Below are 19914 nucleotides of genomic sequence, written 5' to 3'. Positions count from 1 at the left end.
GTGGTTTAACCCACAGCGCCACCCGCTTTAAATGTATGCTGTGGATGTGACCCAAGGTGCATTAGCTTCCGAGTCAGTCATACACATCACTAGACTAATGGCAATTCCTTCCTGTGAGGTGTGACTTTTCAAAGTTGAAGCTAGTAGGTAGGGCCAAGGCTGGCTCTGCTTTGTTTACTTCACCAAGCTGAGGAAGAATCAGTTAATTTGGTTAATGTTTTACACTCAAGCCTTGCCCACCTGTTGCTGTTACCAAGGCCACATTCACACGATACACTTAAATCACTATGGTACCACTTTAACCAGTCGAGGCCCCACAAATAACTCTAGCTCTGTGGAGGGAAATAGGGGTCTCCGTACAACTTTCAGTATCCTTAACAAATGACAGCTCCCAGAAGTCTTTAGGAGAAGCCATGACTGTTTAAAGCTGTACCCAGCACCAGATTTAGGGCGGTGCAGGTGGTTCCCTTGTACAGGGCACTGAGCCGAGAGGGGCAAAATAAATCAATAAATAAAAGCCAATTGTTGTGAAAGTAAATATTTTTTGCCAAATTTTGTCCATGCTCAGAACCAAATTCTGCCCCTGCTGTATCGTAGTGCTTGAAATGTATGATATTAATATGGCCTTAGGCAACAGCAAAACAACAACAGCAAAACTGAGGGCTGCGGAGGTGGTGGGCAAGATGGACCACCATCCTTGTTTATCCAAATCACAGCCGGTCTAGCTATTGCAATTAAAACTAGAATATGGATGGGGGAAATCACTGACCTGACAAGGGGAGGTTTTGAACATGAAGGCTGGCTCTTCCAAGAATGAACAGAAGATGCTAAAACAACCTGCATTCAAATCCGAACCTCAATAGCTCTCAGGCTGTGTGTACACTATAACTTCAAAGCACATTCTTTTTCTCAGAGAATTCTGGGCACTGTAGTTTACTCACCCAGAGGTACAATTCCCAGCAACCCTTAACAAACGACAATGTATGTGATTGTGACTCTCCTTGGATTCAAAGCTGTATGAAAGACCTGGGACTTCTCCATCCCCCCAAATAATTTTTTATTGGGTTTCCAATATTTCCCCAATAATAACCCAATTAGAACAATACCAATTAATTCCCAATTAATACACTTAAGTTAAAGTGGCTCCCCACATGGTGGATTTGATACATCCTCTGGGCCTCCTTTTCTGGGTGAGCAAAACTGCCATTGACCTCAGCATGGAGAGCACGGAAGAGGCTTAAGCAAACCGGGTTTGGAAAGGGTTTTCAGGAGCTGAGATAAAGGAGTGTGGTGTTACAGGCAAAAAACCACTGAAAAAGAAATGGGTGCTTCTCTGTAGTGAATATAACACAGCTTCTGAGTTAGTCAAAATGAACAAGCAACTCTCAGCAAATTTGAAAGGTGTGCACCTATTGTCTGGCATAAAGGGAGAGAGGTTTTACCCCATACCAATTCTCCTTCCCAACCTTGCTAGTAAACCACCGGGAAACGTGGATTCAAGCTCTGTTTTCAAGCAGACAGCAATTATTTCAGCTAGGCAAGAGCCTAGCTGTGAGATAGGAGCCAAAGAATTGTGATCCAGTTGCAAAGTTAGCTGTGATATCTCCGCGATGAAAACAACTTCTCCCAACTCCTAAGTTTTAGCATTCTTACAAAAGGAAACATCCAACTAGTCATAAGGGGCACACCTTTTGATTTAATGGATTTGTTTTGTTTAATCAATAAGCTGTTGAAACATGGTTTGCCTTGGGATTCAAGGTCTGAACAATTAGAACCAGAACCGTTCTCATGAACAGGTGATAGCTGTTGTTTTTAAAATTAGGAACACCTGCACATTTGGCACACATTGAAGGTACTCAAACACACTTGTCCTCCAGATGCAATACAACAGGCAACAATCCCATAACAGGAAGGCATTTGCCACCAATATATCCCAAGAATGCAATGCCTGGAGAGCCAGCTCAACAGCTATAAGTGTAAAGATAAGCACTGTAGACCAACAGGAGCAAGCATCCATCAGAGGTCAACAAGGATTAGCCATGGAGCCTGTGTACTTCAAGTTCTACTGTTTGGCCTAGAAGAATGGCACATGGTTGATACATGTGATCAAGATGCAAGTGCCAATCTAGGTACTGGGTCCACATATATCTTTTGCTCACAACACAGGGTAATGGGAAGAGCACAGGACGGAAGCTGCCTTATACAGAGCCAGACCATCGGTTCATCTCTCTCAGTACTGTCTACACTGACTGGCTGTGGCCCACCAGGGGTTCTTTCCAAGCCCAAACTAGAGATGCTGTGGATTGATACCTTCTGCATGCAAAGCAGATGCTCTAACCTCTGAGCTACAATCATGCCACCCAGTGTTAGAAACTCAGGTATATAAACTAGGCACCAAATGGCACCTTAAACCTGGATTATGGTCGTCAAAATGTAATGTGTATTCACCAGAGGGTTGGGTTTGCTGACCTTGGGGGTCTCTTCCACTGCTATGATTCTGTTGATCTCAACTACATTGCTTGACGGTAGCTTGCTCTTACAACAAGTCACTTGTTCCAGTAGGCAAGAAGGAGAAACACACACAGGGGAAATGGAAATAGTATTAACTAAGGACTAAGACAGAGGTTTTAAAACTGGTTGCCAACCTAGCATCCAGAAATCTCCACATAGTTACAACTGGACCCATGTCAGTAGCAAAACACGCCTGGTGCCTGGCTTGTTTTGAACATCGATGTCACCAGATGCATCTTTGTACTAGCCTTCACCCCTAGGTAATCCACTCCTCCTTTCTCTGCAATACAGTGGACGCTCAGGTTGCGAACGTGATCTATGTGGGAGGCACGTTCGCAACCTGCAGCATCAGGTCTGCGCACGCATGGGTTGCAATTCGGCACTTCTGTGCATGCACCAAGCGCGATTTAGCACTTCTGCGTATGCGCGAGCACCGAAACCCAGAAGTAACCTGTTCTGGTACTTCCAGGTTCGGCGCGGTGCGCAACCCGAAAACACGCAACCTGAAGCATCTGTAACCCGAGGTATGACTGTATATTGTAAGTATCTCCCCTCCCCCACTCCCCTCTCTGTCTCTCTGTCTCTCTCTCTCTCTCTCTCTCTCTCTCTCTCACACACACACACACACACACACACAAAATACGATGCATAAACTTAAGAGATTGTCCATATAGGGATGCATGAATGATGTAGCTATAGTTGTTCTGCACTGAGCAGAGCATGAGCTTAGTATGTAAAAGGTTCCAGATTCAATTCACAGCATCTGCAGCTAAGAAATCAGACAGATGTTTATAGACACAGACAATACTGAGCTTTGCAGAGCAAAGGACACCAAGTCCATAGAAGACACTTTCACTTGGAAGCCAAAAGAGCGTTGAGAGTGGAGAATATTGTCTCTCTTGCAAGTCAACCTGTTGTCTTCATCCATACTATGAGTTCCCTGAAGCGGGCAATGGGTTCCTTTAATTAGGTTTTAACTTAAGGTAGCGGTAAAAATCCAACAGTTCTGAAGCAAAGAGCAATCTGGTAAAATTAATTTGGGCAGCGGGGCTTAACATGCAACACCCTGCGCTATATCAAGGCTTCCAACCTTTCCCAAGGCAAAGCTGTGCGCAATGCATCAGTACATACACAGATTACATAATATTCTGCGCCAAGAGAAAGCCAAATTCCATGACCTGCATAAAGCAAGCAGAGCAAGCATGCAAGGCAGTGATGTCCCTTTTGAGATGCTGCAGCTGCCATCACCCAGAAACTTTCCAAGCCTCTCTCCTCGGCCATAACTGCTAGACATTGCGCTTCAGGAGTAAAAGCAGAGATTTTAAGATGCTGCTTCCCTTCACACCAAATTTCAGAATGTGCTCAAGCCCTGCTAACAGGCGAGTCTTCTGCTGATACGAGGTCTTCAGGACCATGCCTGGTCAAGCACTTTGAGGCAGACGTCGCAGTCCCCGCTCAACCGTGTGAGCAGGAAGAGCAACCCAAATGCAGCAGTGTTTTGTAGCAAGTTTTATACATCCTAATCTAGAGCGCTCACCGTCCCCGCTGCTAGACCATAAAGCCCCAAATCTAAAATTAAGTAACTTTGTCACTGGCCGCTAGTTCCTCACCCACAGGGCAGGTGCTGCCATTAAGCCAACTGGGCAGCCACCAAGGGCACAGACCTCAGAAGGGCACAGAACTCTGACCTTTGAGGGGCGCAGTTTTATGCAGATTTATTTTTCTTATAGCTGTTCATTTCTGATATTTTTATTTTTTTCTACAAGACAACTGTTTTTGTAAATTGAAGCTAGCAATTTCTTTTGGTGGGTGCAGTTAGCTTTGCCTAGGGCGCAAAATAGCTTCACACTGGCACAACTCTCAGTGATCACAAGCTCAAAGCTTGTTCCTTTTCTAAAGAGCATGGGTTTTGTTAAGTTGTGGGTGAACCAATTGGACCAATTAGGGAGAGGCATGGCAAGCATAATTAGGCTCTACCCCTGACATGGGTTTACACAAGGAACTCAACAGCAAAACCAAGCTCAAAACCTGGCAACTTAAAATGGTGAAAATACCCTATGAGGGATGATTTACACACCTCTGCTTACAATGACCCGAAGAAGAAGAAGCAGCATAGCATAGGTTGCTGACGTCCGGGGTGAGGCAAGTGTTACGCTCCCTATCCCCCATTAAGTGGGCAGCTGGGCTGGAGGTGCCAGGGTGCTCATAGGGTCTCAGTTGGTGAATGGACAGCCCCACCCAAGCCAGCACCCTTGTGGACAGGAGCACCACCAGAAACCTTAGGGTGACGGCTTTGAGGGGGCATAGGAGTGGGTTAAAATACAAGCTGTACATTCGTGTTTCACAAACCTCCGGCCTCCAATACAATTAAGTATGAACTCATGAGATTCCCAGAAGCCCGAGATCTGTGTGTTCCAGTGAATCGCAGGTGTTAGCCATTGTTTGCTACCATTCCGTACACCACATTTTGATCCATGTATGCAGAAGCATGACTCTCATACCCACAAAACTGGAACAAGGAACATGCCGATCGGCCCTGGGAGTGTTATCTGTTACAGAATAAACTGATGTTGTCCAGTTATGATGTTGGTAGTCTCTAGATTGCATTTACTGCAGCGAAGAAAGCAGCAGCCAGAGAGGGGGAGCCCTGGCTTCTTTCTGCCACTTGAACCAGGCAGGCTCACTTGCCAGCAAAAAGCAGCTGCCATTGCAAATTGGGCTGCCAGGGCAGCACGAGGAGCAAAACGCATCCCTCAAAAAACTCTGCTCAGGGCCACTGCCCCTATGTCGTGTCCCCTCCACGCGACACCAGTGAGGGGCACTGACTCTATGCATAGTGGAAGTAAGCATGCAGAACTTTGCATCACACCCAGTTCTCAGCACATGTCCACCTTTCACAACACCATAAGATACAGTGGTGCCCCGCAAGACGAATGCCTCGCAAGACGGAAAACCCGCTAGACGAAAGGGTTTTCCGTTTTGGAGGTGCTCCGCAGGACGAATTTGCTATGGGCTTGCTTCGCAAGACGAAAATGTCTTGTGATTCCTGGGGGTTTTTTTTTCGCTCCCCACCCCCTTTTTCTAAGGCACTAAGCTGCTAATAGCCTTTTAGCAGCTAATCCGCTAATCCCTTAAGCCTTTAATAGCCGCTAATAGCCGCTAAACCGCTAATGGGCTTGCTTCGCAAGATGAAAAAACCGCTAGACGAAGAGACTCGCGGAACGGATTCTTTTCGTCTTGCGAGGCACCACTGTACACATCTGAAGGAGCTGGGAGTCACAGCATAACGCGATGCCACTCTATAAGGTCACCTTCCTCCTTTCAAATCTCTCCTGGAAACCTGGCTTTTCCACAAACCTAAACTCTCATCCCAGCTGAAACAAAGCCTAGAAGGCCACAACATGAAATTGCTCTCCCTCCTTCATTTCTTCCATGGCCTATTTTTTCTCCCCTCATTGCATGGTGCTCTCCTACCATTGCAGTTCAATGCTGTAAGCTTTTTGCAGGCAGGATCGAGGTCTTAATTATTAAATGCCATTAAAAGCATCATGTATGCTGCTGCAGTAGCCTGCAGCCAGCCACATGCCTCATTTTACACAGAATCCAACTCATCTGGCTGGATCCACATCATGTCAGCATGAACAGGACACTTCAGTGAGGTCTCTGAAGGGAAACGGCAAGAGGCTTGACAGAGCCTGGCTGTATACTGAGAACAGGGATGGAGCATTAGCTGGTATCCAATGAGATCAAGCCATGCCAAGGGCTGGAAGCCACATTGAAGTCAGAACCTAAGACAAGTATTGTCTATACCAAGAAACAATGGCATTGTGTTAGCATAGGCAGGGGAGGGAAATCTCAGATCCGGGGGCAAAATGTGGCCCTCCAAGCCTCTCTATTTGGCCCTCAGAACCTTCCCAGGCCACCCTCCCCCTAAGCAGATATAATGCCATTAAATAAATCTATTGTTGAAGTCACATTTGGAATACTATATACAGTGGTGCCTTGCAAGACGAAATTAATTCGTTCCGCGAGTCTCTTCGTCTAGCGGTTTTTTCGTCTTGCGAAGCAACCCTATTAGCGGATTAGTGCTATTAGCGGCTATTAAAGGCTTAAGGGATTAGCGGATTAGCTGCTAAAAGGCTATTAGCGGTTTAGCGGCTTAGAAAAAGGGGGTGGGGAGCAAAAAAAAATCTCAAGACTCGCAAGACATTTTCGTCTTGTGAAGCAAGCCCATAGGGAAATTCATCCTGCGAAGCGCATCGAAAAACGGAAAACCCTTTCGTCTAGCGGGTTTTCCGTCTTGCGAGGCATTCATCTTGCGGGGTACCACTGTACAATTCTGGTTTCCACCCCTCTAAAAGGATATTGTAGAGTTGGAAAAGGTTCAGAAAAAGGGCAACCAAATTACCATGCAGATGAAGCAGCACCCTATAAGGAAAGGTTGCAGCTCCTGGGACTCTCTAGTTTAGGGAAAGGTTGAGTAAGGGGCAACATGATAGAAATTTTTAAAATTATGTGTGGCAGGAGAAAAGCGGACAGAGAAAAGTCTTTCTCCTCTCGTGTAACACTGGAACTTGGGTGGTGTTCAAAGAGGATTAAACCTCTTGCTTGTCTGGATGGGTAGCAGAAAAGGGTGGACAAGTTTGTCTAGAATCTAGTGCACTGTGCAAAGATAAAATTCACATTTGTTGCTCGGTTCACTTTGGCTCTGGCCCAACCCACAGCAGACATGTGGCCCCTAAAAGGTTGCCCAGAAAGGAATGTGGCCCTCTGGATGAAAAAGGTTTCCTATCTCTGTTGCCCTGTCCTACTCAATTCAATGGGACTTACTTCCAGGAAAGCATGGTTAGGATTTCAGCCTAAACTGCTATATAGGAAGGTTACCGTTGCCAAGACTAACCTCCATTACGTTGGCTACAATGAACTGTGATAGCTCCATTTATGCTTCCCCAAGTTTGTTAGACAGAGGTTGGACTACAAATTTGAGGTGGCATCACTTGTGTTTCTGAATGTCTGCTAGCTACACAAGAACTGGAAACAATAGACTTGCCTCTAAGTTAGTCCCAATATTGCTTCTGAAAGATGTTCAGGGTCCAGCAACTCTTCTGCTACAGCCTATACACCAGAAAATGTCACCATACACAGCCTAGAAGTGCTTCTAGATAGAGGGTTCCAATTCTGCCTGTTCCCTGCAGTGGGAGACTGTTCGCAGTCCCAACTTCAGAAGGTATGGCCTTTTCTGGTGCGTAAGCATCTTCCTGGAATGTGAAGGATATAGCCCAGTGGACAGAGCTGTCTTCTCCCTTTCCCCAGTCCCTCATAGTCACCACACGTCCCTTCTCTCAATTCTCCTATTCCCTTTTTTCTCCTTCTGTAGAAAGCAAAAGATGAGCAGCTTTTCCACAGGAGGAAGCATACTATTGCTCCTTTTAGAGACTTGGTATTCTTTACCACAATAAATGGTTCATGGACAATGCATACTACAGCATAGCATGCAATAGGATGTTGACTTGCAAATAAAAATGATGTGTCCATTGATTCATTTATATACCACCCATCATCCTCCAGTAAGGATTTCAGGTTGGGTACAATGACTTGTTGGTACGCGGGTGGCGCTGTGGTCTAAACCACTGAGCCTAGGGCTTGCCGATCGGAAGGTTGGCAGTTCAAATCCCCGCGACGGGGTGAGCTTGGTCCCTGCTTCTGCCAACCTAGCAGTTCGAAAGCACGTTCGAAAGTGCAAGTAGATAAATAGGTACCGCTCCGGCGGGAGGGTAAACGGCGTTTCCATGTGCTGCTCGGGTTTGCCAGAAGCGGCTCAGTCATGCTGGCCACATGACCTGAAAGCTGTACGCCAGCTCCCTCGGCCAGTAAAGCGAGATGAGCACCGCAACCCCAGAGTCGTCCACGACTCGACCTAATGGTCAGGGGTCCCTTTACCTTTACCTTTCAATGATTTGTACAAGTTACAATAACAGACAAAGCTGCCTAAAACTTTCAAGTTCACGTGTGTGTGTGCACAGATGATTTTTTTGGCCAAGGCCAAAATGTCTGCAACGCAACCACCAGGGAAGCCTATTTAGGGAGGGTATAAATAGCAAACATAATAATAATATTCCAAAACCAGGGCCAATGCTGACAAAGCGCTTTCCACTTGTTAAGTTACAAACTTCTACAGGTACCCACCTTACTTCTGTGATTTCAAGCTGCTTTGGAGTTTAATACTGTATTTCAATTGCTGTAACCCACCCTGGGACCTTAAAGTAAAGGGTGGGCAATTAATAATGAAATAAATACATAAAGAGGTATCTGTGGAAAGCACTAAAGTACACTCCATCAGATACTCTGGTCTACAAAAGCCACAATTGTGAACCACCCCGTAATCTATGGGTATAAGGATATAAACAAATTTAATAATGATTAAATAATTAATATGCCACAATATTTCCATACATATAAAGCACATCCAATACACACTTAAAGCGCATGATACACACACACACGGAATCCTGGGAACGTTAGTTAAAAGGTACTGGGAATTGCAACTCTAGGTGGTGGTGGGAGCTATGGTTCCAGGATTGTTGTGGAGGGAGTCAGCGCTTTAAATGTACGGTGTGGATCCTACCCAAAGTCCTGCAGGTTCCCCGAGAACCGTTGTATAGCAAGAACAACCAACCTAGGTACCGCCACCCCAGAGTTCTTTCCATGGAAGGAGTTTTTCTGCAGGCAAAAGATTTAACTCCCTCTCCAACTGTTTCACTTGTTGTTTCCTGGGAGAATGGAAAAATATATACTGGTATTTACCAGGCCAAGTCCCTTTAAAAGCTACAAATACAGCAAATGGTAAGTATAGGGCACTTAAGAATGTATTATTTGGACAATCAGAACAACATTTGGTATTACTGTTTATTATATATCTTTTTCCGGGGGAAGGAGCTCCACCAAACCAGATTATGGGCCTCAAATTGGTTTCTCTAGGAGTTGCATTATAGCAGATAACCTCAAAAATGAAGAAGACAGTGTGCCTACTTGGCTCTGCAGGGTGTAAAAAAGTCTAGTGCAACAGGGTCATTTCCACTATGAGGTGGAAGAAAACCACCCTTATGTGCTGTGCACCCCTGACCCAAATACATACAGGGAGAAGGACCAGCCTATTCTGTAGAAAACTCAGTGTTCCCACTACAGCAGGAGATGCCAACTATTTGGGGCCAGTGGGAACATCTGGAACCTTGAGAAAGGGCAGTGAGCAGCAGACCCCAAAATGGCTGCAGTGGGGGAAAGGTGTAGCATGATATAAAATGGCTGCCAAAACACAAAATTGTGCCCCCGTGCACATACACACAATCAGCCGTTCCATGAACGGGCAAAGGACACTTACAGAGAGAGCCGCTCTGAAACTCTCCTCTGTTCAGGACAGATGGAGTGATGGCTTCCACTTCAGACATCAAGATAAATGTTGGTGTGCTTAAAGAGACATTTGGTGTAAGAGGCTGAGCCAGTCCCAGCAAAAAGGAAAAGCAACAATCTCTTGAGCATTGGGAATTTTTGAAGTGGTATTTACAAAGACCTTCTGTGGGCATCCTGGGTGGGTGGGTGGGGGTAATGGCACACACCCTGCTGCCCACTGGAGACCCTTGCCCTACAGGGAAGGGTCTCAACTTTATAACAGCTTAAGGCACAATCCTCAACACGTCAGTCCTGCTGAATTCAATGGTGCTTACTCCCAGATATGTGGGGTTTGGATTGCAGCCTTATCTGAAACTATTGAGCATTGTGGTCCATCTAAGCTGACCACGTTATCTGAAGCCTGAATTAGTCCTTCCCTATTCATGAAGGTTTCTTGGAGTTCTAGGCTTCCATCCATCACATTAAAAACAACAACAACAACAACAACAACAACAACAACAACAACAACAACAACATATCCTTCCTTTGTACTCTAGGGGCGAGGAACTGTAGCGCTCCCAATCCTACTGGACCATACAACTCCCCTCACCTTTGACCACTAGCCATACTGGTTGAGAGGAATTGAGTCCAACAACATCTGGAGGGCACCAGGTTCCCACTTGCATCCAGAGAACGCGAGTATTGCTGCATCAGACCAGAGGCTGATCCCGTCTAGCACCCTGCCTCCCACAGCAGCCAACCAGAAGGGCAGGGTGACGGCACAGCCAATCTTCCCATATTTCATCATGTAGTTAAGAGTCAGACCAGCACCATTTGGGGAATTTAACTGCATAGCCAGGGAGGGGCAGTTGCATGCCTTCGATGACAGATGCAGAATCTCTGCAGCAAGGTGGGGGAGAAGGATTTAAAGATGCAGTACAACAGGCAGGGAGGGTCCCTGCATAACATTCTCAACCAGCAATGAGACCCACACATATGTAAATACACTTGTAGTGCACTTCAGAGAACAAGCACACAAAGATCTTCTTTGGTGAGCATGTCCACATAATTCCTCGTTCATCAGTAACTGCAGAGAACTCCTTTAGCTAATCCGTTTTCCCTCTGCTTACAGATACAAACCCCCAGCGGTTACACACCACATCACTTGTCCATAATTTGCACTGTTAGAGGACCAGAAAAGCTACTACCAATATACTTGACAGCATTTGGAACCCCCTGTGAAATAAAAATAAATAAAACATGAACACACAGCACGTCATATTGAAATAGCACTGATCTCAATCATAGAATCAGTCATAAATTCATACGGCTTTTCCTTCCAGATTAATCAAGTTAAACCCCAATAGTGATAGTTTACTTGCCGCAATAAAGTGTTCTCCCATACATACCACTTTGTACTTAAATGCAGAAAAACATTCTCAAATATATAAATGTTGACCTCTGCATTTCCACACCTTTAGGAACAGCTCAATCAGAACTACTGAATTTCTTAGCAATGGGAATGGGGGTTACAGAGCACATAACAGTAAGCCATATTCTGAATGTGCCTGAGAATGCTCAATTACCTTCTCCCCCCCAAAATTAACTTTATGTAAGAAACAAAGCAAGCTGCCATCAAGCTCAGTATTGTCTGCAGCAACTGGAATTGCTTCTCCAGGATTCCAGAAGGGGTCTCTTCCCAGGCCAACCTAGAGATACTGGGGATTGAACCTGGCATCTTTGGCAAGCAATGCAGATGCACCAAGACCTTCCCTTAGAGAATCATGCATGCTAAGTTTATTGCAGGGATGGGTCAAGTATTTGGTCCACCTAACTTTTATTACAACGCCTGTGCCCTCTAATGTGTTAAATTTGAAAAGCAGGACTGCATGCTCATGGCAATCTAGATTAAGTTAAATTTGAATGCATAGTCACGGCAATACACAAATGCCTTCCTGAATGAGATTAAAGCCCACTTAATACTGTATACTGGAGACAGGAGGCAAAAGCCAATTCAGATTTACGGAGAACTTTCCAAAGTCTCACTTGAATGACTGGACAAGTCCACAATAACATAATATAACCAAACACTTTATTCATCACTTCATTTAACCTATTTCACGCAAGAAAAACAAATGATCTAAATTTATATTTAAAACTTTTGCTACTCATTTAAGTTGGTACAGTTCATGTATTTCATAGTTGCCATCTTTTATATACTGAGGGCAAAATAAAATGACATCAAAATCCACCTACTATACATTTTTTGCTTGAATCCCAGTATACCAGCAGACACTAAGCAATATGCTAGAAATTGGCCAGTTGCCCACTTTGGCCAGGGGGCTACTATTCCATCCAGCCCATTCCCTGCTTTACGGTATCTAAGACTACAGAACCAGAAATGGTGTTAACGCAAAATGCCTATAATCAGAATTGTGCCTCCTACATGTTTGGCCTAGCAAAAAACCTCTGAACCGCCAGGTGTTTATTTGGTGATTTGCAAGTTCTAATCTAGGACTTGCCACCAAGTCAGACCAGTTCATTTGCAATGGAAACTGAAGCCTTAAGCGTATCCTCCAATCCCAGATGCAATGGACCATTCTGGCTTCTGTTGTTTTTAACACGCTTCAACCCAATCCATCATATTACTGTTCTGTGGCCCTACATAAACACCTTGCAGAAAGACGGCTTAGCAATGACCTGCTGCCCTGTGGACAAAGGGGGGGCATTTCTGCCTCCAGTACGCACAAGTAAGGCAGCTAAGATACAGAAAGTGTTAGAAGCAGCCTACCACGAACCTTTGAGGCTTTGCCAGCAAATTGGTCCCAGAGCCCTCCAAGCCATATATAAGCATGCAGCTATTTCAGTAGAATTAAGACACTGTACAGTACTGTTTTAACAGGGTTACCTAGTCTATGAGAGAACATCAAAGGAGGACAGCCAACCCAAATGAAGCATATCACATAATGAGTTCAATAAGGATTTTTTTTGGGGGGGGGGGAGAGCCACCAACCTTCTTAGATTGCAGGCACAAGCAAAGTATTAGCAATAGGTTATTCCCATTTCTTCTGTACGCCTATTAAGAATGTACTGTACAGTTTTTACAATGTTTGGTAGGGTTTAGGACCAGAATGGCCGCCATTCTGCGCCAAGAAACCTACACGGCTATTTTTCAGAGGGATGGGGGTGGGGAGGAAGACAAGTAATCGACTGCAGCAGCCCAAGGGGAATTGAGGTTTCTTGGCATTTCAATAGCCACGCACACAAAATGGAGGCAACCGGGTCCTAATATATATATATATAATCAGCTTGATATGGCACATACTACAGCTACTTACTTTGCACAAACAGGTATAGAAAACCACAAAAGCTTGAGTGTGCCACAAAGAGGAATTTTCACAGGGAACCTGCACTACCTAATGAGGTGTCTGTGCGACTTGCTCAGATCTATGATGGCCAGTCAAGGACATACAGTCGTCTTCACAAGGCGGTGGTGATGCAGACAAGAAATGCAGAAGACTGGATGAAAGATGGGAGCAAGCAGAAGGGAAGCCAATGACAGGTTCTCCATTGAAAGCCAAGTCCAGAAGCCACTTTTGCATGGAATTAAACTGCATTAGGATGGTTGTTTCCAAAGCTTTCCCTAGTTCCAAACTAGAAACTTAAGACTTGGATAGAGGCATGACTTGAATTTCTAACGTTCGCAGAAGTGACCTGCTTTGTTAGTTTGGGATATTCTTTTTAATTTTTGTTATAACATGTTCATAAAAAAATTAAAATATACACTACTGCATCTGGATTCTGACTACACAAGAGGAAACAAGGAACACCTAGATGTGGAGGAGGAGGAAGAGGAAAGCCAAGCATCCGTCTGCTTCTTCCCAGCTACGCCAAGGTCCAAAGCCAAGCTCTAAATCAGCAGAGACGCCCATGCAGCGTCTAGTCTTAACAGGCACTGCAGGGTTTTATGAGTAGGAAGTGCAGGTTTGGTGCTCCAAAGGCTGTTTGCTCAGTAGGTCTGGGCTTCCTGCTACTAGTTAAAGAGAAGCACCACAGGTTAAGTAAGGAGGCCACAGGTTAAGTAAGGAGGTGGCAGACAGGCTTTCGGAAACCCTCCATTTTTTTTACAGTAAAGCCACCCTTAGGCAGCAATCACCGCCACCAGCTGCGTGCACAAAGGAGAGACTTCAAGAACCAACAGCACTCCTCCTCCCTAGGAAGACTAGGAGAAAAGGGATGCATTCCTCTTTTACCACTCCCATAGCGGATGCATTTTAAAACAAACTTTCACCCAGCCCAGAAAATGGCCAGAGGCCTTTTGCTCGCAAAGTCAAGAAACCGCAAAAAAAAAAAAAAGGAGCAAGAGGCATTTTCGTTGGCCCAGGGAAAGAGCGCGCACACAAGAGGAAAACTTCAGGACGAACCGGCCGCCCTCCTCACCACGCAGCCCAGCCTTTTCCCCCCTACGAGCCCGCAGACCTTGGCCAACCCAAAGGAAGGCTCATCCCCGACGGGGCTCCCCCCCCCAAAAAAAACAACCCTACCTCTTCCTCGAGGCTGTTGCTGCTGTGCTCATTCTCCTTGGGCAGGTTGCTCATGGTGGGTGCAGGGCAAGTCCGAGGAAAGCAAGGCAGGGGGGCTCGCGTGCTGGTCCTGGGCGGCTGCCTCGCCTTCTTCCTTTCCTTTGCGCCTCCTCCTCCTCCTTCCCCCTTCTTTTATCCTCCCCTCAGAGGGGAGCGGAGAGGGCGAGGGTCTGCCTTAAGCGGGGATAAGGTGGGGCAGGTGCCTGGTGCGAGCCGGGGACGCGGGGGGACGCAGGTAGGTAGGTAGGTGCCCGAGGGGTGTCTGAGGACAAGGAAGGGGTCCCGACGTGCGCTGGTGCTGTGCAGGTGGGCGCGGGGGGAAGTGCGGCTTATTTGACGCGCCCCAGGCTCACATCCAGCTGGCTCGCGCCGCCGGCCAATGAGCGGCGAAGGGGGCCAACGAGCTGCAGCTGCTGCCGGGCCCCGCGCAGCCCGCGCTCCTCGCCTCAGCTCTTCGATTGCGCGCACCCACAGGGAGCGCCCGGCCCGGCCGGGGCGGGGCGGGGCCGCCAGCCCAGCCCCTCGCCCTGCATCACCGTCGCCAGGGGAACTCGCCAGCCAATCCCCGCCGCCGCCGCCGGCTGCAAACTTTCTTCGGCCCTCGACGGGTGTCCATTTTTCCCTCTCCCCCCCCCTCCCTTTGCTCCTTCCTCCGCGAAACTTTTTAAACTTTGATGAACTCGCCCGATTGAACTTTCTTAAAGGGCTCGTGCGCGCTTCTTTTTTTCTCCCCCTCCCGTCTCCTCAGAGGGGTTTCTTTTCCCCGAGGGGGCGAGCCAAGTGCCCGATCCCAGCGTTGGGGACCCCCTCAGGTGGGCAGGTAGCCAACTGGGTGCCAACTTGAATCCAATATACGGGGGCGGGTGTGCAGGGAAGCCCCGCCCCGCATAATCGATCACAAGACGCGGCACAGGCACACCGTTTGATTGGCACATCAACTTTGGGAGGGCAGCCCCGTCAAATATTTTATTAGGGGGGGGGGGGAGCGAGGCCCCTAAGAATTGGCGCCTAGGGCAAGCAGGCAGTTCTCCTGTGCAAAGCGCTTTGCAGACGGCCAGTCCGTACCAAGTCAGGGGCCGTCAGGGCTTTGGGGCAGACCGTCTAAAACGCGCCCCCTCCCCAAACATCCACACCCATCAGTCGAACAAACAGAAGAAAGACGCACTCCCCCCCGCGCGCCCTCCCCAAAAGGCGACAGCGGTAAAACGCGTTTTAAAGTAACGCAAAGCAAGTGCCGTCTAAAGAGCAGCCCCCTCCCCCCCGCTCTAAGAGTATTTAATTGTCTAAATTAAAATCACTTGGCTTCTGATAGTAGGAGCTGAGGGAGCAGGAGAGGACAAGGGACTCTTCTGGTTTTCGGGGTGGAGGCAGAGAACTGTCCTTTCCCAGGGTTCCGGCGGGCATTTTTAGCCAGCCGCTCCCCAACCCTATTTGAGAGAGCGGATTTGCAAGCGCCCCGAGAACCTCCCCCCCCGGAAGGAAGTTGGAGGGCGCCCTTCTCCCCCGCATTCTATTGGTGCATTCCGTCGAACTTTTTAATGTACATGTTAGAATTCGAACTTTTAAATTTACATATTAGAATTGAACCATACGCTGAGCATTTAAACTACGCAGAGAATTAAATGTAAAGCAACAAGGCTGCATAAAATTATTATTAGTAATAATAATAATAATAATAATAATAATAATAATACGTGTGTACATGGGCGTAGCACACCGTCTTTCTCCAATGTTTTGTTCGAGGGCCGCCAGAGGACGAGCGACCCAAATGCTGCAGCGAAATGAGGGGCGAGGTGGGAGGCGCGGAGACAACATGGACCAAATTTGTGTTTCGGGAGCTTGTAGAATCATAGAATCGAAGGGACCCCGAGGGTCGTCTAGTCCCTGCAACTCAGAAATCTCAACAAAATCATCCATGAAAGGTGGCCGTCCAACCTGGGGGAACCTTGTTGAGGGTCACTCCCTTTCAGCCTAACCTAACCTATCTCGTAGGGGGGATAACCATGTACGCCGCCTCGACCTCCTTGGAAAAAAAGGAAGGCTATAAATGCAACAGAAGTATAAAACTATTAAAAGGCAACTTTTGCAATTGCATTAAATTTGAATTAATTATATGTTTTTGAAAAGCACTAGAAAATCTATTGGAATAAGAATGATGATGATGCCAAAACGTCGGAAGTGTACAGCTGAAGGCCAACCATTCCACGCCCCCCCGAGCGCCACCCAAATCCCAGATCTCCGGCGGGGCTCATCCTTCCGTCCTTTGCGTCGTTTGACCTGTTCCGTTTACTTAGATGCGTCCGCTCAGGACCCTGCGAAGCATCAAGCCTCGTCCGCCCCCCCCCCCCGCTGCCTCGACGACGTGTGATGAAGCCCAGCCACTGCAGGAGCCCGGGGGGGGGGCGTTGGGGTCCTGGGAGGGAGTTAGTTAGGGGTGGGGGGGCTCGGGCGTTTCTGAAAGTGCAGTAAACGAGGCGTTGCGTGGAATAGGAGTGGGGGTGGAAAAGGGGGCTTTCGTACGCCGCCGAATCCGATTCCTCCGTGGGCCGAGGAAGGCGCACGGCGAACCGCTTCCCCAAGTTGGGTGTGTGTGTTTTTCCTGATCCCTTCATGCAATCAGAATCAAGCAGCACAGCTATTCCAGGATCGCAACTTTTTAGGCTCCGGGAGAAAGGGCCGCGGGAGGGGGGGATTGCAGACGTTTGCATGTTCCTCCACGAAAACAAAAAACTTTATATAGAAAACATGGCAACAAGCACGCCCAGCTTTTCCCATGAAGTGCTATTTTAAAGCGAGGGACTCCTGCTTTCTTCGTGGGAAAAGCTTTCAGACGTACACAGACACACGCATATAATAAATACGTACACGTGGGCTGACATGCTTCAGGCCTGGAGAAACTTAACGCAAACTGCTTGTTGAAAACCAGGGCTGGGGAACCAGCGATGGCCCTGCTGATGCTTCCACCAGCCCCACAGCCAGCATGACCAATGGTTAAAGAGGGGGAAAGCATCCGAGTGGCTGAACTATTTATTCCCTGAAGCAGATGCTCTGCTTTGTCACTAGCGCTTCGTTGGTGTCAGTGGCTGCCTGCAACGGTTCCTTGGGAGGAAAGGGAAAGGCACTCTGTACATGCTCAGAAGCACTGCCGTAGTCGCATATGCAGCACCACTACGTGGATGCGAGGATTGTGACTCGCTGTGTCAGCTGCATGTCGGAAAATACTTTCTGCGGCCGCCCCACTGACAAGTAATGAATGCGGTAGGATCGCGAGATATTATTTATCTTCCTGGATACAACTTTATTTCTCCATTTCACCCTGCGCCCGCTTAAAGGGATGCATTAGTATATTCAAAGTTTCCCTCTCCGTTCTTTCGTCTACTTTTTTGTGGAATGTGGATCCCCCCCCCTCGACTTTTGCTTGACGGGGGCGGGTAAACAGGCGAGAAGGTCGCTGCCAGGGTGTGCAAAACTTACCGCAGCTTAAGCTACGCTGAACACAGTGGAGCTTACTTCTGAGTAAACGTGGAGGATTGAGTTGTAAATGCTGTGCTCAGCCAGGGTTTTTTCCCCTTCCCAAGGTTTGTGTGCAGTGCCAGATTTAGGTATAAACTAAACAAGCTTTAGTTTAGGCCCCCCCAAAAAATTAAAGGGGAAAAAACTGGATGTATATTTCCAAAATATAAGATAAAAAACATATAAAATAAAACAACAGCAACAGTGTATTGTATTGTTTTGTGTTGTGTAGGCGCCTGTGGTGTAAGTAATGGGCCCCGCCTGCTCCTTAAAATATCACTGGTTTGCTCATTTCTACATACAGTGGTACCTCGGGTTAAGTACTTAATTCATTCCAGAGGTCCGTTCTTAACCTGAAACTGTTCTTAACCTGAAGCACCACTTTAGCTAATGGGGCCTCCCACTGCCGCCGGAGCACAATTTTTATTCTCATCCTGAAGCAAAGTTCTTAACCCAAGGTACTATTTCCAGGTTAGCAGAGTCTGTAACCTGAAGCGTATGTAACCCGAGGTACAACTGTATAGGGTGCCTACATTCTGCATGGACTGGTTGCATGTGTTTGCATTATTAGGTTTGTTATGAATAAAAAATCATTTTAAGTTAGAGCTTAATATTTATTTCATTATTAATATACTACTTAATTGTATTTCACTATTAATACACTTCTTCTTAATTGTATTTCAGTTCAACAATTACTTTGATAAAATACGTATTTTGTTATGTGCAAATGGCTTTAGATACCTATTAGGTCTATAAATTACCATATAGCATACAGTGGTACCTCGGGTTAAGAACTTAATTCGTTCTGGAAGTCTGTTCTTAACCTGAAACTGTTCTTAACATAAGGCACCACTTTAGCTAATGGGGCCTCCTGCTGCTGCTGCGCCGCCGCTACACGATTTCTGTTCTCATCCTGAAGCAAAGTTCTTAACCCGAGGTAATATTCATGGATTAGCAGAGTCTGTAACCTGAAGCGTATGTAACCTGAAGCGTATGTATAACCCGAGGTACCACTGTATATTCAACACACAAAAGCAACAATTTGTTGTTGACAAAGGACAGCTGGACATATAAAGGGCCCCATTACCTTCAGTAGCTTAGGGCCTCATCAAACCTAAATCCAGCCCTGTTTGTGTGTGTTGACACACAAATTCGACTACCTGTAGATAAAACCTTATTTCCTGCTGCTGTCAGTGGCATGATCAGGAAACATATTACCTGCGGGGGGGGAGGGCTGTAGGCAGTGGTGTAGCGTGGGGGGTGCAGGGGGGGCCGGCCGCACCGGGCGCAACATCTGGGGGTTAGGGTTAGGGGGTGCAAATCCACGGGTTAGGGGGCGCAAATTACTTGCCTTGCCCCGGGTGCTGACAACCCACGCTACGCCACTGGCTGTAGGGACTGAGAGCCAAGTTCTACTCAGACCAGATTCTTTGAAACCAATGAACCTAAGTTAGTTAGAACCTAACTTCAGCAGTTCTACTCTGAGTAGGACTAGCACTGAATAGCATCCACAGAGGGCTGCCCCCCCCCCATGAGGCAAGGTGAGGTGATGGCCTCGGGTGGCAGGAGCCACAAGGGAGGTCGATCTGGCCCCTTGCCCACTCTCTTTAGAAGCCCCCCTTGCTGCCTTCACAGTGGCCTCTTGGTGAATAGGAGGCACTGCTGGTCTCCCCACCCCACACCTGGAGAGGAAATGGCGGGGCCTGCTGCGCTCTGGCACCCACCCGGTGTGATTCTTCTGAGTGGGCCCCTTTTCCCCTGTGACAGCCTTTGATTCCCAGTTCAGTTGCTGGGTAAAGTTGATTTGATCCCCGCTTGTTCCTTCACTCCCCGCTTCTTCCCTGGCAGGGTGTGTGTGTGCTGTTTTGTGGTTTGCCTCAGGTGGCAAAATATCTTGATCTGGCCCTGCATCCACAGATGG

General features: G+C 47.2%; 1 protein-coding gene across 4 annotated transcripts in view; it reads right to left on the bottom strand.

Moving 5' to 3' along the window:
* Window positions 1–15843, bottom strand: part of RBPMS2 (RNA binding protein, mRNA processing factor 2) — a 51099-nt gene extending 35256 nt beyond the window's left edge. For 3 of the 4 annotated variants that reach the window (XR_014504839.1, XR_014504840.1, XR_014504841.1), the window contains exon 1: window positions 14442–15289. Coding sequence is in view for 1 of the 4 variants with exons in the window: in XM_083413220.1 (XP_083269346.1) it covers window positions 14442–14495 (54 nt within the window). In the remaining 3 variants the exon portion in view is untranslated. Of the gene's footprint in view, window positions 1–14441 lie in introns of all 4 variants that reach the window. The other variant, XM_083413220.1, reaches the window with a different exon arrangement.
* Between the last annotated feature and the right edge of the window lie 4071 nt (window positions 15844–19914).

This window comes from Podarcis tiliguerta (assembly GCF_965153285.1).
Source record: "Podarcis tiliguerta genome assembly, chromosome: 14".
Classification (NCBI taxonomy): Eukaryota; Metazoa; Chordata; class Lepidosauria; order Squamata; family Lacertidae; genus Podarcis; species Podarcis tiliguerta.
This window is presented reverse-complemented; position numbering and strand designations above follow the sequence as displayed.